Source organism: Delphinapterus leucas, chromosome 2 (assembly GCF_059928025.1).
Source record: "Delphinapterus leucas isolate spDelLeu-1000000601 "Yukka" chromosome 2, BTC_Dleu_Yukka2, whole genome shotgun sequence".
In the NCBI taxonomy this organism is placed as follows: Eukaryota; Metazoa; Chordata; class Mammalia; order Artiodactyla; family Monodontidae; genus Delphinapterus; species Delphinapterus leucas.
In genome coordinates, this window is record NC_143130.1 from 119,924,664 (window position 1) to 119,949,408 (window position 24,745).

Consider the following 24,745-nt stretch of genomic DNA (forward strand, 5'->3'; position numbering starts at 1 on the left):
TGCTGACATGTCTTAACTCTCCCCAGGAGAAGGGCACGGGCATCACTTGCTGAGCTGGCCGGCTGCAGGCCTGAAGATGGGCCGCTGCAGCTCCCATTTTGTTTCTCACTGAGCACCTGCAGGGTCAACAACTGCAAATGAATATTGCAATTAGATTCTAAAACTTTGTTTTTATTGGCTTTTGGGGACAAAAAAAATTTTTTTCACTATTTATGAAAACACAATGTAGCCAGTAAGTTACAACGTACATGTGAGTTTCAAACTTTGCATAGTCATTAGGCTAATCATTAGTCATTTGTGGTTGACAAGGAGGGTTATAATTTGACACCTGGCAAAAATCAAGCAGATTTCAGAGAATTTGGAGCTGGGAAATGAGATGGAAAAAACACCCTCTTTTTCCCTAGGAGGTCCCATGAAGTAACGTTTGCAAACCTCTTTTCTCTCCATAGAAGTGAATTGCCCATGATTCAGGGCTGTGATGTCTCTCCATCTCTGATTGTTGGACCCCCGCCCCGCCAAGAGCCTTGTAAGCACTGGCCAAAGAATCCGCCTCAGAAGGTTCCCAGAAGTGAACCTCTGGGAGTTACGAGAAAGAGATAAATAATTCCTCAACCTGATGCTTAAGCAACAGGAGACCACCAGAAAGTTTCAGTGTCAATTCTGAAAATATTTTTTGAAACATCATAGAGTCATGGGAGAAAGGAGTTTTAGAACGGCAGAGTCCTTAGTTCCTAACTTCTCCATAAAATTCCAGATTTTCTTCTGTCCACTATCTATGACCATCTTTTGTGTAATGTGATCAAAATAGCAAACCCTGAGTTTGTCTTTTCTGACCCCCGACCTCTCACAGGTGTTCTGGCTCATTTCCTGAGAGTTATGTTTGATTTGGGAATGCTTCCCTCTTTTCTCCTGTTCCCTTGTTACAGTTTGAAACCTGGAACACCCGCATACAAGACCCTGACTATCTCCCTGTGCTCCCCCAAAACACTCTTAAGTGTTCTCTGAGAACTTGGCAAGCATCTGGACAAGGACAGTTTTCTCACACTCTGGGAAATCAAAATGTAAAACAATAGTTCTTTTCCAATTCTTCAACCTGAGGATAAATTTCAAGGTCATTTCTTTTTCTTTTTTTCCTATTTAACCTAAAAGTTTCTCTGTTTTTGTACTGAAAGGAAATCAAATAAATAATCTACTTAAGTTTTCAGTATGTAACAAGGAAACAGAAATGCTAATTTGAGATTCTTTAGGACCAAGCATAGCAAAAAGCCAAAAATTATTCCAAGATTATTACTTCACAAGCAACGATTAACATTTTCTTAATAAATCTCTCCCTCTCCCTCTCCCTCTTCCTCCACCCCCCGTCCCCCGCCTCTGCCTCTCTCAGATTCCAGGAGAAGAGACTAGAAAATATTACTTTTGGAAGTCATGCATTATTTTTGTTTTGAAATGGAGCTAGAGCCCTGCTTGACACTACTACTCTATTAATCCTGGTTGCTTTGAAAAAGAAAAAGCTTAAGATCCCTAGCAAATCCTGATCAAAAAGAGATTTCTATACTTTTTAATTCAATAAGTGGTAAGGCCAATCTACTGAGCAGTGCAATAGTCTCTCCCTGCTCCATCTGGCATTATTCATTAGAAATAAGCAAACAAGCAAACAAAAAAACTAGCCTCATAAGTTGTGCAAGTAAAAATAAGATAACTGTGTGCACTAAAAACACTTCCTAAGGAGTGTCCAGGCTGGCCTCAGGAAGCCCACCAGTCCCTAGAATCATGCCCACCAGTCCTCGCATCACCCACAAGAGTGAGTCCTTCTCTTTCCACTGTAGTGGGTAGGGGTCGTCCCTGCACTGCACCGGAAAAAGAGCCTTGAACCTTGGCAGAGAAGAATGGACAGGACTGAGAGAGACACAACTATCCTGCGTCTAGATGAAAATTTCGCAGTGTCAGGAGTAGCAAAGGAGCGTCTGGTGCAGAGGTCCTGGAAAATTCACTGACACAGAGCGAATATATGAATATCATTTCTAATTCTCTGTGGTATAAAGCTATAAACCACAAGTTGAGCACTGAAGAAAATACAACATGTGCTGTATAAAATGCCCAGGCTATGAAGCCAAAAGAAATATGTGAATTGCATAAAGTATGTGAATTGCCCTTGTGTGAAGCTTGGCTCATGACTGGAGCAAAAGACAACCTTAGTGTTTTTGTTTATTTTTCCAAATATATAATTTTAAAATATACATGCATCAATTTTTAAACTACCTTCATTCTATAAGTACTTATCGAGCACCTACTTTGTGCCAACACTCTTCTAGACACTGCATACATACATCAGTGAACAAGAGAAAGAAGGTCCCAGCCTACATTCCTGGGGAGGTGGACAAACAGTTAATGAGTACACACAGAAATCAATGTGACGAGATCAGAAGACTAGAGCAAAAAGATCAACAGGGTAAGGAGAAAGAGAGAAACACAAGAGGCCACTTTGGATGAGGCAGCCAGGGAAGACTCTCAGAGGAGATGACAAGTGAGCTGAGGTCTGACGGTTGAGAAGGAGCCAGTCATTCCAGAAGAAGGGATACCAAGCACACAGGTTCTGAGACAGGAGAAAGCTTGGCACGTTCAACAGAGAAATCCCACTGCTGGACATGTACTAAGATCACGTTATTTTTGAGCAATGAAAACGTGGCTTTGGAAACACAGAATATCAAACTGGAAGAAGACTCTGAGATCATTTAGGAGAACAGCCTTCATTTCCAGGTGAAGAATCAGGTCCCAGAGCGTTCCATTGACTCCCATCACCGGAGCCGACAGCATTGAACCAGAATGCTGGGCTCCTGCGTTCATCTTCCTGCTTGATTAGATGTCTCTCGGAGTTAATGTGTTAACCATTCTCGCTTGACACTTAAAGCCTGTCTACAAAGGGATCATTTCTGCTAACCTGTTCTTTTGGAAGGAAAATGGGTCAGAATTCTAACCAGTTCCCACTTTAGAACATCTGAAAAAAAATTTTTTTTTAAGTATACTGGTTACTGGTTACTTTTCAGAATTTAAAAGGACACAAACACAGAGATAATTTAAATTCTAAAGGCTTTTTTTCTTGAGAATTTAACAGTACTCAATTAGATCTGATAGACATTTGCCATATGTTGTGTTTCTTCATAAAAAAGAGAAATGCATATCCCAGATAGAGTTTGATTACCAAAAATTGAGGATAGTCGGTTTAATTTTGGATTGTTTTTGCTATGAAAGTATGTAACCTATTCAGTACTTGCAAAAGTTTCACTGGAGAAAATATTATTCAATAAGCCCCAAATGGGAAAATTTTATTCTGTAGGAATTTGGCCCAGAGCACGTAGAGTTGCATCCAGAGAATATACAGCTCTATTTATCATCTTGCAAACTTCTTCATTATGTCAAAACTAAATCTCAGCTGTGCCCTGACTGCAAAGCAAAAGCAATACAGGCAATTTAAGCCATCTCAACAAGAATATTTTGAGAATTAATCGATTTTCCAGGAATGTTCAAACAACTTTTATCAATTTTGGTCAAGGTTCACAGTTATGGTATTACATTATCAGCCTTGGATTTATGTTTGTCTAAAGAAATTTATGATTTTTATTCTTGCTTCACAAAAAGGAAAAACAATCTTCTAGCATGCCCATGATAACCATAGTTTTCAGCTGTGCTACAATCCCAGCAATTCCGATTTCATTCGGCATCATTCCCACTATATGCTCAACTCAAAAGCAGCTCTCCCATGGGCAGGGCCCGAGGTTCCAAGGGTCAGCTCACAGTTGTGCTTTCTCTTCTCAAGCAGCTCCTTTCTCAACACTTTTGGTTCTCTGGTGACACAGGAAGCACCCAAGTAAGTAACCTAAAGCGTTTCCTGCATGGCACATGACTTTTGAGGAATATTCCAGCTCTTTGAGACAGGCTCTTTATAAGTGCAGATGGGGAGCAAACACCTCTGATAAGACGATTTTATTCTCACTGGTGACACTGCTTAGAGTTTAACTAGAAATCATTTAAAATAAAATAAGCACTATAGCCAGATAAACAGCAAACATTTTGAACTTTTACTTTACTTCTTGAATTTTGAGCTAGAGCTTATCTCAAAATAGACATGGTTATTAGTTTCAGATTCTCTCTTTCCCCCAAAACCTGTACTTAAAATAGATGATTATCTGAGAAAAGTTTACAACTGCATTAAAAAACACTTAAAAATATCCCATTTGTTTTTTAATTCAAAATAATCCCAAATCAGTTTATTTTATTCCTATATTTTATAGGCATATTCTATTCTAATAATCCAAAATTGGAATCTAAGCCATGGTTAAGGCAAAATATCTCATTATAGGGGAACCTGTGATGGGCATTCACTAAATGAAGTTGCTGCAATTTTTAAAGCAATTGGGATAAAACCCTGGATGGGGACGGGGGGTGGGGGGGTGGGGGGAACAGAGGAAGTAGTCTTCATGCTGACACTCACTTTAGAAGTAATTCACTTTCCCATGACAAAGATAAGAAAGTCATTTAAGAATTATTTACCTTTCAGCTTAAAAAAAAAAAAGGACGTCTAGAGAAGCCCATTGGCAGGCATGAAGAGTGGACAGATGCTTTGCCTCATCCTCCAGGCTGGGCTCCTCTAGAAGAAGAAGCCTTTGCAGTTAAGCAGAAGGAAGACAGAAGTGTCAAAATAGAACATGCCTTACTTATTAGCTAAGGGAGAATCTTCTAAGCCCATTTCCTTAGTTGAGGAATAATAGCTACTGTCCTTTAAACAAACACCAAATCTGTATTTTAAAAATTTAGACAAAAACACAAATTAAGGAGAGATGAAACATTTTACAAAGGTTCCACAATGTGAGTCATAAAAATAGTATGCTCCTCTAGGAAGTAATTTTAAAAAGAACTCCATTTACAAAAAAGCGAAAAGAAAAGGAAGAAAGAAAGAAGGAAGGAAGGAAGGGAGGAAAGAAAAAGAAAGGAAGAATGAAAGAAAGAAAGAAAAAGAAAAAGGAAGACAAAGAAAGAAAGATTAGAAATATTTCAAGATTATAAAGTGAATTACAGTTGATTTAACCTAATAGAACTATGTTATTTTATGTAGGGAGAACTGGCTGGATTTTTTTAAAAGAAAAGTTTTTTTTCCTTATTAAGAAATTTGAAAAATTATTTTAGTCTCTGGTAGCAAGATTATTCTGCATAAGATCTTTGGGACCAATTTTTTCTCCAGTGCCTCAGAGCAACAGGTCCTTAGATATCCTCTCTTTCTATCTCCTCCTCATTATTATTGGGCCACTGGAGAATTGATCAAAACTGTTCGGTAGCAGCAAAGGCCCACGTACATGGATTGTTTCCTATGGATCAGGAAGCTTTTGCAACCAGCCCCGCCAATGGCCTGGGTTTATGTTCAGTGGGCTGTCTAATGTGGGCCCCTCTGAGTTTTCCACAGTGTAGATACAACCCTTGTTTCCCAAAGAGGCAGAACATTGTCAAAGTAAGAATCCCAGGAGTAATATTAATGAAATCTCTTCATGGGGTTATGGTCTCTCATCCCCAAACCTTCTGTCTTTCCCCAGAAAGTCACACGTATCTACAACGTCATGCAGCATTCTTAACAATGCACAAAATAGGATTATTTTATCTTGTTTTAGGGTCAAGCTTAGATTATATTAGTCTTTTTAATTAAATCACTATACAAATGTGGGACCTTTTAAAGTTTGCATGAACTCATTGGCAATGATGAATTTAATTTGTAATAAAGAACTTAGGTGGGAGCAAATGGCATTTTAAAGCACACATTTATTCACTTAACACATATTCACTGCAGCCCTACAACATGCCAAGGAGAGCATAGTTAATTATCACCTCTACCCCTTCCAAATATATTATCCATCCTGTGCACCATTTTTATTTGATTATGTTAATAAATAAAATCTTTAATGATGACTACATGGAAAGAATGACATACTCAATCAATGCAGAGCTGCAGTGTGCCCACCACCCAGGACTTCCTTGCTTTGGCTCAGTAAGTACAGAAAGACATTTCAATTAAATAAAACAAATCCCAGAGAAACCCAGATATGGTCATGCAACTTCAAAAGCAAAGTTGAAGTTACACCAACGTTTTTTGGGATTCTGTAACCATTTCATACTATTATGAGTTGCCACTGATTGATTTAGCTAAATGACAAAGAGGCAACAAAAATATAGTTTATAAAAATGTGGTTCTACTCCTTGCTTGCTTTACTTCAGTCACATTCTCTCCATGGTTAGAAACAAGCCATGACAGTGGTCTAGCCCTGGATTTCTATGCACGGTGAGAAATCAGGCATAACCATGGTCTAACCCTGAATGTGATCTCAATGTTTTATACCACGGACAAATCGTTAACATATGGAAATAACCCTCTCAGCTGCTCTGTAATGTTTTTAATCCTATAGACTCTACTGCCTTGACTTTATACTCCATCCTGAACTTTTCCCACTGTTCTCTCCCCATTATAAAAGGATTTTTTTCCTTTTCTTTTCTTTTTAAAGGATCTACTGGGGGGAAAAAAAAAGTTTCGCTCCTTGTTTCCACCCTGCTGTTCTGTTGGCCTCAATGGCTGCTCAATGTCCCCTCTCCAACCTCTAAATTAAGTGTCCGTTTTCAAGTTCACTGCTGTGCTCCCCTCCCCCTGTAAAGGGAGCCTGTGGATGCTCCCCAGCCCCAGGTCCTCGCTCTCTGCTGGGCTCCCCACAAAGCAGCCTCTCACCATAGCCTGTCCTCAGATTTCTCTTTTTAATAAAGTTTGTGGTGGGCTTATGCCTCTAAATCATTTTTACCCATCAGAGCCATTTACGTTCCCTCTGTAACAACCAACGCTCACTCCTCTCCCACCTCCTGGCACTGATTTTTTTGCCCCTGTAACCTCACTCAGTATGACAGAATGTGTTTTCTCTGGCTGTAGATAATATATTCCCATATCACTCTCACAAACCACAGAATGACCTCCGCAGGGAAACCTCTGCCTTTCCACTTCCCATCACTGCTAACAAAGCGGTATACAGAAAAAAAGACCCAATGAGAACCACAGGTTAATGAGATGTTTAACACACACACACAAAAGAATTCTTTACATGAAGACTTTTTACAGAACTGCCTATGGGGTATTCAGCCATGGTTCCCAAAGGCTGACCCAGTGACCAGTCAGGCTTAAGATTCACCCAGGAGGTTGTTACACGTAAATATCCATAGGCCCCACCCCCAGAGTTTCAGATTCAGCAGGTCTGGGATTTGGGAGCCACTGAGAGAGAGTGTGTAAATCAATCTCAACAGCTTCAGTAAAAGCCCGATAAGCACTTATATAATGACATGTGGATACCAAATTTTCAAACCATGTGAGTCTTTAGAATTCACACAGTAATTAACATGTTTGGAGAGAAGTATAAGACTTCTCGGTGCAAATTAAGTCCTAATGTGAGGAAGGATGAAAGCCAAGGTATGTATTGGCCTGTCCACTCACCAGCAGCCTATAACTGCATCTGTAAGGAGCTGTGAGGACACTCCTCACCCCCACCTCTCCCCGCCTTCCCCAGCATCCACCAAAAAGAGTGCCTCACAGCTCTTTGACAGGACAGGCTTTTAAAAGTTCAGTCTTTACAGGATGGGTAACTTAGTTCATTTGTACCTGATTTATGCCCCATTCAAAAATGAAACGAAACAAAAATGATGAGGCTTCCCTGGTGGCGCAGTGGTTGAGAGTCCGCCTGCCGATGCAGGGGACACGGGTTCGTGCCCCGGTCCGGGAGGATCCCACATGCCGCGGAGCGGCTGGGCCCGTGAGCCATGGCCGCTAAGCCTGCGCGTCCGGAGCCTGTGCTCCACAGCGGGAGAGGCCACAACAGTGAGAGGCCCGCGTACCGCAAAAAAAAAAAAAAATTATGAAAAATGACTCTGGGCCAAAGAGAATGAACACCTTAGTAATTTAGTAATTCCGTCTTCCTGAAGCACAATGAGCCATTTCCCTTCCTGGGAATAAGTGTGAAGGGGATGTAAGCTAAAACCCCCTTGGACTGTGACTTTCATAAATCTGTGGGGTTTTGAATACCACTCTCTACACACCAGTACAGACCATTAAATGCATATGTAGTAAAATTCCCTCCCACCTAGGACCTTGCTTATTTGCAACTGTCAACCCATTTTAAGCAAAAGTATTTTTCTTACTAAGGAACCACTGGACCACCTCTCTTTCCCCTTAAAGAAGTCCTTTCCCCATTGCACTCTAGGCTTGTGTTGTCTAATCTCATAACCGCTAACCACACGTGGCTATTGAGCGTTTGAAATGTGACTATCAGTATGTAGATGTGCTCTAAGTGTAAAATAGGCACCAGACTTCAAGGACTGAGTATGAAAAAAAAGAATGCAAAATATCTCAATAATTTTTATATTGATTAACATGTTGCTATGACAATGCTTTAGATAAATGAGCTCAAATAAGATATAGTCAAATGAGATATATTGTTAAAAGTAATTGTATTAAAAGTTTCTTTTTACTTTAAAAACTGTGGCTATTAGAAAACCTAAATTTATGTATGCGTCATGCATTGTATTTCAATTAGCCAGTGCTGTCCTAGATGAAGTTCAGCATTTTGCTTTTCATCTCAAAGCTTGTCACTCGTGCTGCCTCCGTACCTTCAATGCCGTATGCAGGTTCATTCCACCCAACTTTCATCTTGACACGCCTACTGGAAACCCTCTCATCTCACTCTTCCCCAGTCCAGTCTCCAAAACTCCACCAAAAGTTTGAAATGTTTTTGCCCACCATCCTATCAAGTCATTTCTCCCTTTTTATTTCAACAGATTCTCACTTCCCATCTCTTTCATGAAATCTTAAGTTTTTCAATGAAGACAACACAGCTGCATATTACTCATTTTCTAGACATTCCAATTTGGCCATAGAACTCATAGGGCTATTATTTCTGATTGTTTCCCAATACTCATTTATTCATTTGTTCAACAGCATTCACTGGGCACCTCCTGGAGGCCAGGCACTGTGCTTGCCACGGGGGTTACCTAAAAACGTCAGCACACAGCCCTAAAATGATGTGTGGAATGATATCAACAGGAACACATAGATGAAACTGATGCTCTCCTGCCCTCAGAGCCAGAAGGACTCTCTAGTTGCAAACACCCTTCTGAGGAAGGATTTAAATGCAGTGCTCACATAACACAAGTCTTCCGGCTTGGAAAGTTGAAACCTTCTGACTCCATATTAAACATTTCCCCTCTCTCACACTTTGTATTTTCCCTCATGTTTCCCTGACTACCTTATAAACTCCATTTGTCTTTGTAGTTCCCATTTCCTTTGCTGACACAGTATTAAACACCATGCTTTCATATAAATATATATACATATATAGGTATGTATGCGTGTGTATATATATATATATATATATATAACTATATATATGTAACTATATATATAACTATATACATATAACTATATATATATGTATAGTTATTTATTTCCTACAATAATATAGGTACCACATTATTCCTATTTGAAGATGAGATAAACTGAGGCACAGGGAAGTTAAGTAACTCCCCTGTAACTGCTGTAACACGGATGATAAAGAAGCAGAATTTGAACCCAGGCAGCCTAACTCTAGAGCCAGGGTTCTTAAATACTAGGTAATCCTGTCTCAGAGAGAATACAAACAAACACCAAGGACCATGTAAGCTTGAAGCTGCTAAGGCCACCTGCTGCCAAGTGAGAGAAGCCATGCCAAAAATGAAGCCCACGTAGGGAAAGGAAAGCTGAAGGGAAAGGGGGAGAGACAGAGAGACAGGGAAAGAGACAGAGACAATATGAGAGATGTATGAGATATTACTGATTATTTAATATGAATCTCTGGAGGATATAAAGTGAGAAACTAAACTACCTTTGGTCTTCGTAGTTATACAGGTGAATAGTCTTGTCATTTGTAGGTGTGGGTTCTTAACTGGGGGTCCAACCGTAACTGTACACAAAGTTCTTGGTGTATAAACAGAACTATAAAACAGTGTATATGCATGTCTCTGGGGAGAATCTCAAAGGAGACCTTGATTCTACCTAACTACCATGTTTACGGCATCTTAGCCAAATCTCCTCTGCAAAATCAGGTGGGGACATTTAGAACAAGGCTGTTGTCATGTGATTAGCCTATGCTCACATCAGGTCTATCCCTAGAGCCACACTTACATGGAGGAGAATAAGCTACTTCTTATCAGTTACAACTTCTAATCATCTTTTAAAATGCAAAGTGAGTTCCTGTTAAACATGCTGAATTGAAAATGCATGCTTGTAACCTAAGTGTCCATCAATGGATGATGAATAAATAGAGAAAATGTGATATATCATATATATACAGCAGAATGCTATTCAGACATAAAAAGAAGGAAATTTGCAACAACATGGATGGAATTTGAGGGCATTAGGCTAAGTGAAATAAATCAGGCAGAGATAGACAAATACCCGTATGATCTCACTTATATGTGGAATCTAAAAAAAAAATCAAACTCATAGATGCTGAGTACAAATTGGTAGTTGCCAGGGGATGGGGATGGGGAAAATGGATGAAGATGGTCAAAAGGTACAAACTTCCAGTTATAAAATAAGTAAGTCCTGGGGATGTAATCTATGGTTAATAATACTATATTGTATATTTGAAAGATGCTGAGAGAGTAGATCTTAAAAGTTTTCATCACAAGAAAAAGAAAATTGTGGCTATGCGCTGTGATGGATGTTAACTAGACTTATTGTGGTGGTCATTTTGCAATATATACAAACATTGCATCATTATGTTGTATACCTGAAACTAATATAATGTTATATGTCAATTATGTCTCAATTTAAAAAAAGAAAATGCATGTTTATGTCAGCTCTTTCTCCAAATCCCACTAAAATAACAGTGTGTCAGTTCTGTTTGTTTGTCTTCAGACCATTTCTCACTCTTCCCTTGTCCTGCTCTGTTCTGTTATGCAGAGGGACAGCCCTCTGCCAGGCTGGGCCTCCCAGTCTTCCTTGGGTTCAGCATATAGGAGCACTGATCGGAGACTAAAGGGTAGAGAGAAGAGAGAAACCAGAGGATTTCCCCTCTCCCTGCCTGCCTCAGGCAGGAAATCTGGCAGTGGCTGGGGTTCCTCTGAGACCAGCTACCACTCGACAGATCTACTGCGGTTCTGGCTTTCACCGGGTAGTCCTGGTGCCTGGGCTTAGGTAACACCACCACCTCCCCTCTCCCTCGAGCCTGGTGTAACAGAATCGGTAATTTAAAGAGTGCAAAAAAAATGATGAAAGAAAAATTCCTGTGAAGAAAGAATCTGGAAGTACACTTTTAGAATCTATTTTCTTTCCTTCCGCAGAGAAAAGGATTAGGTACAAATAGAACCCCAAAAGACTAGACTTATTGATTTTGCCATACTCCAGCACATGAGATGTTGTGGGAAATAAGCCATTTCCATGCTCAGATTAATTCATTGTCCCATTCTTCAAGGAAAATATCCGAGAAGAGGCTAAAACAGCCCACAGAAAACTGAAGCAAGTGAAGTTTGGCTTGGTGTATCCCATGCCCCACATTGACAATGCCTGCTACAATTTAGAATCCAAGGCCCTTGGATGTCATTAGGGAAAGTAACCTGCTAAAATCACTAATGCTACATGGTTTCATGAATTATCCTTTATGGTTTACAGTTTTTCTTATTTAGAAACGTGGTCATCTCCAGTACTATAATAGTGAAGATTTCGGCAATAATTTAGTCTGTCCTGTCCTCTCGCTACCACCTGTGTGTTAGTGCCCAGTGATAAATGCTACCAATCTTGCATATTCTACTTCTGATTCAGCCAACTGCAAAAGTTTGGGGCTTTCAGTTTATTCTATGATTGTGAGTCTTTATTCAATACAGTTTTTATTGTTATGCAGGTCAAATACCATCCACCATCCAGTTCCCTTCTCCTTCAGGGTCCCTGGAAGGATTGTACTTTTCCCTCTCCCTTGAAGTTAGGTAAGGGTGTGTGACTAATTCTAATCAACGAATGACCTTTTCATAAAAATATCTATATAACAAAGAAGACATAAAGCCCCAGTAACCTGGCACATCCATTTCAAGAAATATCCGATTCATATCCAGTACCATGAAATGATATCGTTTTTGAAATTCATTGTGATGAGATTCGTATTAACTCATCAGATCGTGAGCTCTCTGAGGGCAGAGATAACCTAGAACCCACAAGCACTAGGTGCTCAATACATGTTGCTAAATGAATGAATGAAGGATTGAGGGAATGAATGAGTAACCGTAATGTCAATATGGTCTTGTTTAAATCATTCTTATTTCTCCTTGCTCATTTGAACACTGCACTAATTTAGGAAATTACCGTTAAATGAAAAAGACAATTTATTCCTCAGAGAGATTAACAATAATCTGGCTTTTCAAAGAAGGTTAATACGGAAACTAAGAAGGAAAGGCCAGTGAGTTTTGCTTTCTGTTTCTGAACTCTCTATAAAAGATGCTCCAGGAAGTACACTCACCTTACATTTGAATATAATTTTGGATTTCCTTCTTTCTCTGTTCGGGTTTGGCGACTTGAGGTTGCTATGGACTGAATGTTTGCGGCCCCCCAAATTCATATATTGAAGCCCTAACCCCCAATATGATGGCCTTTGGTGGCGGTGGGGTGATTAGGTTTAGATGAGGTCATGAGGGTAGAGCCCCATGACGGGATTAGTGTTCTTTATAAGAAGAAAGAGAGACATCAGCGCTTCCTCTCTCCAACACCACATGAGGATACAGCAAGAAAGTGACTGTCTACAAGTCAGGAAGAGGGCTCTCAACAAGAACCAAATTGACTGGCACCTTGATCTTGGACTTCCCAGCCTCCAGAACTGTAATAAATGTCTGTTGCTTAAGCCACCCAGTCTATGAAATTTTGTTATAGCTTCCCAAGCCAAGAAAGAAGCCAAATTCTCATCTTCTCTATCTCTATCAGAAATGTAATATTATTTGCGTGTCACAGACACCTTCCCTTGCTTTCAGCAACCAGCCTAACTAAGATTCTGTTGCCTCTGTAGGTAAATTAAGCAACATGTCCCTTCAATGACCAGCCTGACTCATCAAGTATTTCCTAATTGTGGCAGTAAGGGTTTGTTTTGACCATCACTGTTGCATGGCACTTTTTGCTGTTAAGCTCCAGCCTAGGTATGGTGTTGGGTTTTACACAATGCAAATAAATGGAAACTTTCACTATACTTTCAGACCTTTTAATATGAAAAAATAGAGTTCAGTAATTTAGCCATGGATTTAACTTTTAAAAAACTGCTCTAGATCATATTAAAACCCACAAGATTTTTTTTTCTCTTGGTAAACAGATTTAATACATTGCCCTGATTTTAAGGCATTTAAGAGCAAAGGCATTTTCCAGGAAATATGGCACTTTGTATTGGCAAACAGTTGTAGGAATAAATTCTTTAAGCACCATTTAAGAAGTTTACTTGAAATTTTGGAGTTTCACATCAAAATGCTCAGTATTAAATAGCAATCTGTTACATGCTATATAACATATATGTTACATGCAATGCCAAATGAAAGTCGGCTGTCATAATTCACTAGATAGAGTTTAGTTTTTACATCATTTTGATAAATTTCCTTCGTTTACCAGTTTAGTCACAAATTATACCTTATGGATGTCATGTGAAGGCAGTAAAATATTATATACTTTCAGATGACCCCTATCCAGAAATGCTTTTCACTGCTTACATTTTATCTGTCAAATAGTATTTTCTTTAAGAAGTAAATATAAATGCCATTTTTGGGAGAAGCTACCGGCCTAGGACAAGTTCTAGCATTTAGTGTTCTGACAGATCTTAATCTGGATATCAGCCAAAGTCAATAAAACTTGTTCAAGCAGAACCTTACCTGGTTTTCACCACATCGAGAGGGTGCATCAGGCAAATTTCTACAAGACCTGAAAGATGATAAAGAAAAGTCCAATAAACACTTATGTAAACACTGGTTCTTATTTCCTTGACCCTATTGGTTTCTCAAGTATGAATCTTCAAATTAAAAACTCGGGACCTTGGACATGACAGGTAATAGAGGCTAGGAGCAAAAGACTAATGAATAACATGATTTTATTTCTATGGGAGCAAGATACATGAGTGATTACTTCTTTATAAGTGCTCTGGCACAAACGGAGATTTTAAACAGAGGAATGATATTCACTTCTATTAATATGTTCTCCCAACAATCTAATCACCTGTCCATTAACCCTCCCACTGCTCCCAGTCACATTTATTAACATGCAAACACATAAGCAGTGATGCTCCAACCCTCTCCCCTTTGGTAGATTCACCATCTCTCTCATCACAGCATGGATGTACCGGTGTCACAAGCACCTCTAAGTCTGAAAGAGTCAATGCCCAACTAGAAGAAGAGCACAAATACTATCATCCAAGGAGAACAGTTTCTTTTCAGTGTTCAATTCCCTGAGCTTTTCCTTCTCTTTGGAATGTTGTCCTCCTGGGAGGATACACACACATACACTTCTTCTGAGAATCCTACTTACCTTCAGATCTCAATTTGGGCAACTATTTTCCCAGAAATCCTGGGGCAGAGACTGTTAGTTGTCCCCTAGTATTCATCCCCTTTTCTTCCTGGTTGCTCAGAATAAATACTATATTTCCCAGCCTTCCTTGCTGCTAGGTCACATGTGACCAAGTTCTGGCCAGTGGGAGGTAAGTGCAAGTGGTTTGAGCAATTTCTAGGAAGTCTTTTAAAGTTAAGGAGGCTGCTCCTCTCTTTCCTTTTCCTACTTCCTTCTGGTGGAATGCTGACCTAGGGCAGGAGAAGCCATTTTGCACAATGAAGTGATTTTGGGCATGGAGGTCACACGTAGCACAGCAACAAGACAGAAGTAGTCCGTGACATCATGGAGTTCTGGTCTACCTCCAGACATGCACGTTGAAGAAAATTTTCATTTCCTTTAAACTACTGCTATTTGGGTTCTCTGCCACTCGTACCTGAACCTAATTCTGATACAGGTACCCTGTGATGTGCTCCCACAGTACCCTGGACTTGTGTTATTACATGGCACTGTAGCTGTTTTCTTGTCTAAAAGCTCCACAAGGACAGAGATTCCACCTGCCTTATTCACCTTTATATCCCCATCACTTTGCACAGTAGGTGGCAGCCAGCTCAATAAAAATTTGTTGAATAAGTAAATTAATGCTGCTTAGGGTTACTGCACATGCCACTATGTCAGCTAATTCTCTAGATGAACTGAACTGGCAGCAATTTATTCTACATTTATTCATTAGTTTGAACATAACCCAAATAAGCAAGCAAGGATGGAGAAATACTGGCAAATATGATATGAAATAAAGCACAGGAAGTACTTGAATGCAGAATTGCAATATTGTTGATCACATATCCAGATGTTCAGCAGCTATGTAAATGTGAGAAGGTGACCAATGATGCAACACCTAATAGACTGACAAATGATTCTTGAGAGGGGTGTGCATGCAGGGTATTGTGCTCAGTGCTGGGACATAGCCTGATGCAGCATCAAGGGTGCCTGAAAGAATGAAGAATTTCAAAAGTGGGCACAGAAGTGACACACTGAGAACAAACTTACATGTAAAGGGAAAACAATGAACAGAGAACAGCAATATGCATAAAACTAAGTGTTGCTATTTACAGTGTGAAATGTTGCTACTTATGTTCTGTTCCAATTCTAGTCTTGCATAACAGTTTACTTTTATTGTCAAATTGTCAACTGTCTTCAAGGAACTATGCCATGGTTCTCATAAAATGAATGACAGAAAATACAAATATTTACAATTTTTAAGTAAAATTTTAATTCAGCTGTGGCCTGGGTGTGCTTTATATTTGAGATTATTCATCCTAGGACACAAGGCTGATTTCTGTAAGGTAAATACCTTGCAAAAAATTTTTAGAGAGAGAGAGAGAGAGAGATAATATATATATTTCACCAGGAAGCATTTTCTACAATTTTTACCTACTTTGCCTATAACCACTGGTGGAGGACTCAAGGGTATCCTTAAAGCTGGGAATAGAAAGTCACAATAAAGGCATCACACTTCACAGAATGGATGGTGGATGGGATGGTTGTTTTGTTACTTTGGAGATTTAGAATGCTTACAACGTAAAGCAGAAGACCCTTTTTTTCCAAACTATCCCTTTACAACCTAAGCCACAGAAAAGAGACAATGGAAGGTACAGGACCACATTGATGGACTGACCAAGGGACACACCACCCCTGCTAACTCCTAACAGAATCCTCAAGTATAGAAACCTAGAATGCTGTTGTCATTCCTGTGCCTTCCTTCCTGGTCCACCTCTGCCTTCACCTATGAACAGTGCTGCAATGGCTTCAGTAACCTTTTTAGCAATAAAATGGGGGAATGCAGAAGACAAACTAGGTGCCCAAAGGTAGACTTGAATATAGATTATTAAAGGACAATGTCAAGTGATCCTTCAGTTCAGGTCTTTTTTTTTTTTTTTGCTGTACACGGGCCTCTCACCGCTGTGGCCTCTCCCATTGCGGAGCACAGGCTCCGGATGCACAGGCCCAGTGGCCATGACTCACGGGCCCAGCCACTCCGTGGCATGTGGGATCTTCCCGGACCGGGGCACGAACCCGTGTCCCCTGCGTCGGCAGGCGGACTCTCAACCACTGCGCCACGAGGGAAGCCCCCAGTTCAGGTCTTAATTTTGATTTTAACTATACACAATGCTATTATACATTAATCTGTTCTAAGATAAATTACTTGAGAACAGAGTTTTCTAAATTTACTCTGACTTCTTATCACTGAGTCAATTCACATTTCCTCTCTCTACAGTTCCATGACATATACCAGTTATATTACATTTTACATTACCAATATTATATTACAGTTCCATTACATATATCAAGAATAGCATTTATCACACCATACTATGGCCAGTAATATAGAGAAATATATAACTGTCTCTCCACACCATTCCCCCCATCCCCATATTGGCCATTGCAATATTCATCTCCAGACACTGTAGTCTATGTGAATGGCATCTCCTGCACTTGTGAAAATGTGTAGTCAAATACAAACCATGAGTTCTTAGAGAAGAGGGAGTATTTAACTTTATCGGCCCACTGAGTAAATAACGCTAAATACATGAAATTCACTCAGGAAGGTCTCTATCTACACTCACTCCCTTGGTGATCTCATTCCAACCCATGGTTTTAATTACCATCTATATGCTAACAACTTGCCAATTTACATTTCCAGTCCAGACTTCCCTTTCAAAGTCAAGACAAATATCTGATTGCCTATTTGACATCTCAAAATTCACGTTTGGGGCTTCCCTGGTGGCGCAGTGGTTGAGAGTCCGCCTGCCAATGCAGGGGACACGGGTTCGTGCCCCGGTCCAGGAAGATCCCACATGCCGGGGAACAGCTGGGCCTGTGAGCCATGGTCACTGAGCCTGCGCTCCGGAGCCTGTGCCCCACAACGGGAGAGGCCACAACAGTGAGAGGCCTGCGTAACGCCAAAAAAAAAAAAAATCCACATGTTTAAAATGGGACTCCTGAGTGCCTTAACCAACACCCCTACTCAAAAAACAAAAATAAACAAATGGGACCTAATGAAACTTCAAAGCTTTTGCACAGCAAAGGAAACCATAAACAAGACCAAAAGACAACCCTCAGAATGGGAGAAAATATTTGCAAATGAAGCAAGTGACAAAGGATTAAGCTCCAAAATTTATAAGCAGCTCATGCAGCTCAATAACAAAAAAACAAACAACCCAATCCAAAAATAGGCAGAAGACCTAAACAGACATTTCTCCAAAGAAGATATACAGACTGCCAACAAACACATGAAAGAATGCTCAACATCATTAATCATTAGAGAAATGCAAATCAAAACTACAATGAGATATCATCTTACACCGGTCAGAATGGCCATCATCAAAAAATCTAGAAACAATAAATGTTGGAGAGGGCGTGGAGAAAAGGGAACACTCTTGCACTGCTGGTGGGAATGTGAATTGGTACAGCCACTATGGAGAACAGTATGGAGGTTCCTTAAAAAACTACAAATAGGGCTTCCCTGGTGGTGCAGTGGTTGGGAGTCCACCTGCCGATGCAGGGGACACGGGATCGTGCCCGGGTCCGGGAAGATCCCACATGTCGCAAAGCGGTTGGGCCCGTGAGCCATGGCCGCTGAGCCTGCGCGTCCGGGGCCTGTGCTCTGCAACGGGAGACGCCACAACGGTGAGAGGTCCGCGTACCGCAAAATAAATAAATAAATAAATAAAACTACAAATAGAACTACCATATGACCCAGCAATCCCACTACTGGGCATATACCCTGAGAAAACCATAATTCAAAAAGAATCATGTACCAAAATGTTCATTGCAGCTCTATTTACAATAGCCAGGTGATGGAAACAACCTAAGTGTCCATCATTGGATGAATGGATGAAGAAGATGTGGCACATATATACAATGGAATATTACTCAGCCATAAAAAGAAACGAAATTGAGCTATTTGTAATGAGGTGGATAGACCTAGTCTGTCATACAGAGTGAAGTAAGTCAGAAAGAGAAATACAAATACCGTATGCTAACACACATATATGGAATTTAAGGGAAAAAATGTCATGAAGAACCTAGCGGTAAGACAGGAATAAAGACACAGACCTACTAGAGAATGGACTTGAGGATATGGGGAGGGGGAAGGGTAAGCTGTGACGGAGTGAGAGAGAGGCATGGACACATACACACTACCAACCGTAAGGTAGATAGCTAGTGGGAAGCAGTCGCATAGCACAGGGAGATCAGCTCGGTGCTCTGTGACCGCCTGGAGGGGTGGGATAGGGAGGATGGGACGGAGGGAGACGCAAGAGGGAAGAGATATGGGAACATATGTATATGTATAACTGATTCACTTTGTTATAAAGCAGAAACATTGTAAAGCAATTATACTCCAATAAAGATAAAAAACAGAACAAAATAAACAAACAAAAAAATCCAAAACAAAAACCAACCTGTTCAACCTTAGAGTCAACCTGGACTCCTTTCTCTCAAAATCCTCTTCCAATCTATTGGCTCTACTTCAAAATATAACCAGACTTCTACCATCTCTCACTTCCTTTATTGCCTGTGCCCTCGCCCCCTTTCTGGTTAAGTCATGGTCACCGTTTCTCAGCTGATTAACTGCAGCACCTCATTAACACGTCTCCCTTCATACACCTTTGACTCCTTCCATCTATTCTCACCCAACAACTCAAGTGATCCTGTTTAAGATGTAAGTTATTTCATGTCATTCCTCTGGTCAGCAATGACTCCCCGTCTCGCTCAGAGAAAAGCCATACATAATCCGGGCCTGCATTACTTCTCTCACCAACTAACTCTCTTACTATTCTCCCCCTCACTGATTCTACTCTGGCCACAGTGGCCTCTGCTGTCTCCCAAACATGCCAGGACTATCTCAGCTTTTGGCCTTAGTGCTAGCCATTTCCTCTGCCTGGAATGCCCCTGCCCCAGATTCTACTTGGCCAACTTCCTTCACATGGTCAACGAGTAATCTGACCAGTCTAACACAGAGGTCCGGTCCTCCCCACCCCAGCACCAAAAAAAATCCTCATGCTGCTCTGCTTTTTCCTTTTTCCATGGTACTTATCAACTTCTAACATACTACATTATTTACTTCTTTTTTATGTTTATTGTTTCCTGTCTCTCCCAGTAGAATATAAGCTTCACCAGGGCAGAGATCTTTGTCTGTATTGTCCACTGATATGCACTAAGTACCCAGAATATTCCTGACACCTAATAGTTGCTCAATAAATATTTGTTGAAAAAAGAAATGGAATGATATAAAATAATGAACCTGACACAATAATGGGATTCCTTTACAGTGGTACATATAAGATGAAGTTTTAAGAATTTAGTGTACACAAAGAGAATTCACCCAGTCATTCAAGGAATCCATGATAATGTCTAATATAGGGAGTAAGTCTACTGAAATGTTATGAGTTCGTTTGTAGAAAGAATGGATTATTCCAAAGATAATTTCATTAAGTAACATTTTACGAATCAGAGAACATCTCAACATCTCCGTGAAGACACAAAGGAATAGCAGTGCAGACAGAGAATTGAGGCATTCAAGCATCCCCAAGATATCAGTTACAAGTAAGACCTATGTTTTCCTTTTATCAAACCAAAAATTTTTGCATTGTACTATAGCCCCTTCCTTGGCATTTTCAAATTAAACCTAAGACTTCTCATTTGTTCTCTGAAATTGACACTATCCTATTACCTTAACTGATTTCGTGTGACATGTTTAACTCTTTAAAACTATGACTCTTTACAATATAAAAGAATCTTTTTATTTTTTAAAGAGAACCACAGAGGGAATAAATGGTTTCAAACTGTGTAAATCTGAAATTCAAAAATAGAACAGCTACAGACAGAACTGATATTTTTTCATCTACTCTACTAGTCAAGCAAATCATTACAACATCCTATTTGATAGCCTGCCCAGAAAATGTGGTAGCCCTACTGAATTACAAGCAATGTGAGACTCATAAATGGAAATCAAATATATTATACTTTCCCCTAATAATAGTTAAGGTGCACTACCTTTGCGGCACAGTAAATTAATATTACGCACACTGAATTGGCTAAATAGGCAATGTGATTTGGCAGGCTTGAAAGATGTTGTTAAATGTTATGCTTCTGGGCAAGCCACAGCCTTCCTTGAAAATTCTGAAGCAAATATTTTCATGAAAGTTTACTGTTAGCATGCATTTTTCTAAAGAAACTAACCCTAAGCCATGGCCGCTAGCATGAATCTAAAGGGAGTGCAGTAATTTTCCTGGTGCATACTTCTTGCTCTCATAGAGTTTATTATCTCATTGATTTAAGAATTTAGGAAAATACATTTTAGTTACAAACATATGCATACATTATGGTCTAGAAATCATGGTAGATAGAGCATGTACAAGGGAGGAAGAAAAGTTTAGGCAGAGTTTTAAAATCAGTGAGTTTTTAAAATCATACTTTGAATGCAGAAACAGAAAGTTTGAAAATTATTAAACTGATGAAAATCTCACTTGTAAGCAAAGTTTGCATATATTTTTTAAACTCAATTTCAGCTCAGTGTAATACACACACACTTTTTTTTTTTTTTGGCCGTGCCATGTGGCATGCAGGATCTTAGCTCCCTGACCAGGGATCGAACCCGTGCCCCCTGCATTGGGAGCACAGAATCTTAACCACTGGACTGCCAGGTAAGTCCCAATGTAATGTATTTTAAAATTGTTATTTGCTATTTTAATTCAATGGAAGTTATCCTTTTAGTTTCCTTTTTTGTTATTAAACTTTATATTAGACCCCAAGTAAGCTCCAAGTGCACTTAGGTAAATGGTCCGATTTTCAGATATGTTGGTCTTTTATGGAAAGTTAACTGCTATATATGGACCTTAACACAATCAGTAATGCAATGAGAAACACCAGGGGAAAAATAAGCTGTGGATTAGGTTGGCAGATGGTAAAATATCTTTAGAAATATATAAAATGCTTTAAAGAGAAGGAAATGTGAAGAGAAAGAGACTTATCACTTGTTTTACAGATTATATGTGTGTATAATATATATACATTCACAAAAAGTTTGCATTGCATTTTGTTTATCTTGAGTGAAAAAAATGTTCAAGCTGACCAGCATTTCAGCATTGGAAGTTTATCAAAATGCAGAAGGGCAGCTGAAGAAGGGATTAGGAATCTATGGTATATGTGCCAAGTACCAGGACCTCTCTTTCCAATTCAACAGAAGACTTGCCCAATTCTGGGGACTTGTCCATCAACCAGAAAGGAAAAGACATTTGCTCTGCCTCAGGATTTTTTTTTTGATTGAAATATATTTGACATATAACATTATGTAAACTTAAGGTGTCAACATGATTTAATACATTTATGTATTGTAATATGATCTCCACTGTAGCAATAATTAGCACTTCTATCACATCACATAATTATCTTTTCTTTTTAGTGGTTGGAATAATTAAATTCCAGTCTCTTCAAAAGTTTGATAACTTTTCACAGGATTGGTCTTCCTTTCTTCTTTTATTGAATTGCCTGGAAAGAAGGATCCCTCTATTTGTCTCAAGACTCAGGAACAGAACTCAGTCCCTCCCTGCCCACCCCTCCAGCCCTGCGAAGAAGCTGGCTCTCACAGGCCAGACACTATGCTTCTCTTCCCAATGATGCATTCAGCAGCATCACGTTCGTAGCTTGAAATTGGCCACGCTGGGAGTATTTACACTAAGGAAAATGGCAAAGGCTATACAAATCAGAGATTTTGTTTATTTGTTTGTTTTCCAGACAGCCAAATTAAACATTTACCAGCACAACGCTGCCCAAATCTAACCACAAATTCTGTTGCCTATCCTATTAGGTTCAAATAATTTTAAAAGTATAGTACATGGAGAGTTTTAAATTTCCAGTAGTTCTTTAACTCTGCTTGTTGCAAATTTCCAAAGGTGCTGTAAGTTAATCTTTAGCTTATATTCTCTGTTTACGACAATTTAACAATAAGAATTATGATCCTGGGCTTTTCTGGTGCTGCAGTGGTTGAGAGTCCGCCTGCCGATGCAGGGGACACGGGTTCGTGTCCCGGTCCGGGAAGATCCCATATGCCGCAGAGCGGCTGGGCCCGTGAGCCATGGCCGCTGAGCCTGCGCGTCTGGAGCCTGTGCTCTGCAACAGGAGAGGCCACAACAGTGAGAGGCCCGCGTACCACAAAAAAAAAAAAAAAAAAGAATTATGATCCTACCCCAGAATTTTAAAGAGATCCTTAGGAACTGATACCCAAGAAAACCAACCAACCCACCAAACTACCGACCACACCTATGATTTGCTATACTGTTGTGCAGATGCTTCTATTCTCTAGACCACATAGAGATTTGGTAATGAGCGCAACAGTCTTCCACTTCTCAGGAAAACAGCTTCTTGCCCCTGCCCTCCTCCAAGAGCGTGAGCACCTTAAAAGAGAGGAGAGGAAATGTGGCTACAAAGCCAGCTTCGCCTTAGTCACCAGACGGAAGTCCAGAAACAGGAAGAAGGCCTTGGGCAAATAACACAGCATCGTGCTAAATGAAGAATTCAGGTTTTTAGGTCACAAGTAGCCAGTTCTTACTTAGAAAATAAAGTCACTAGTACCAATTACCATCAAAGAAAAAGAAGGATGGAATTATAATGTTTTTCTCCCTATTCTAAATAGTACTACTTCTTGCAATCATATTGTTCATCTTGAAAGAGTTAAAAATTTAGAACTTTTAAAATATTTGCCACCATTGCCTTAATTAATATATAGCCAAGTTTTCTGTACTTAATCACACTGCTTTACTACTTGCCTTTAGGTGATAGCTCTTAATTGTTTATTTGCCATGACCTAGAGCCATAGTTACACAAATTCTTATTTTTGAACTGTTATTCCACACCAGCCTCCGTACCATGCTCCCAGGAAATCCAGCTTACTGAGTCAAGTATTCTAGGTAAATCCCAATACACCATATGCTTTATCAAGGTCTGGCTTATGGGGAAAAAAAAGAAGAAAGCTGATTCATTTTCAGCCATACAGTTTAATCGCAAAGAATTACTACTAAGTATGGATTAAGCTAATCTTTATTTCCACATGAAAATCTTGCAAAAATGAAACTGCACTTCAAGTAAAATAAGTACCTGCTGAAAAACAATATTTGGATACTAAAGTGTGAGACATTACATAAACACAATGGCAGGTAGATTTCATAACACAAATATTTATGTGTAATAGCATTGAATATATTACTACTCACGGAAACATTATCTAAATAATAATCAATGTTTGATTTCAGTTAATATTCTTAAATTACTAACTCACTAGAAACAATATTTGCCTCCATGGCTTCCATCCCAACGAGCACCGTGGTATGTGTCTTTGCTACTGTATAACATTAAATGTACTTAATCTCAGTTTTCTAGGTGTTGGACAAGTACATGTCCAGAAGGGTTTTCATTCACCAAATTCTTTTGAGTGCCTACTGTGTACCTAGTTATTCCAGCATATTTCTAGATGTTGGTTCTCTTCTGCTTGCTTCCGTTTTCCATTTTCTCAGAAAGCAAGGTCATCAATTGAGAGAGATGATGAGGAAGAGGGTGTTAGAGAGAGCAGAGAGAAGGTATGAAACAGCTGTCAGTAGGAGTGAGGGAGGCAATGGATCAGGGAAACGCAGTATGATTAGTAGGTAGCACTGAGAGTCCACTTGAGGCCAGCAGTCATGAATATAGCATCATTTTCTGTAGCCACATTCAGCTGTGTGCGTGCAGGCAGAGTAGGCAGGATAATATTTAACCAGGATGAGGTTTTGCCAAATGAATATGAAGAAGTGACAGAGGGCAACGAAAAGAATGTGTGCCAGAAAGTGATTATAATGGTTGACTACGGAAGCTAGGAAGGAGGGAAGTGAGGACAAATGGGCATGAGGACATGGTGGTAAGAGCAGAGGCTTGCTGGTCCTGTTGGAGACAAGATACTAGAGGAGAGGGCTGGAAAGCTGAGAGGTGGAGGTAACACTGAGATGACTACTAAGTTCCATTTTTATTAATACATAGTAATTAAAGCTTGTTTTTTTTTTCCTCTTTATCTCCAGTATCTAGCACAAGGTATGGTACATCATC

The 24,745-nt window shown here is 39.7% G+C and overlaps 1 protein-coding gene across 1 annotated transcript in view; it reads right to left on the reverse strand.

Moving 5' to 3' along the window:
- The window catches only part of SLC25A21 (solute carrier family 25 member 21), a 523,712-nt gene that overhangs the window by 195,960 nt on the left and 303,007 nt on the right, over positions 1 to 24,745 (reverse strand). The window contains exon 2 of the mRNA XM_022570698.3: positions 13,942 to 13,990. Coding sequence (XP_022426406.1) covers positions 13,942 to 13,990 — 49 coding nt within the window. The remainder of the gene's footprint in view (positions 1 to 13,941; positions 13,991 to 24,745) is intronic.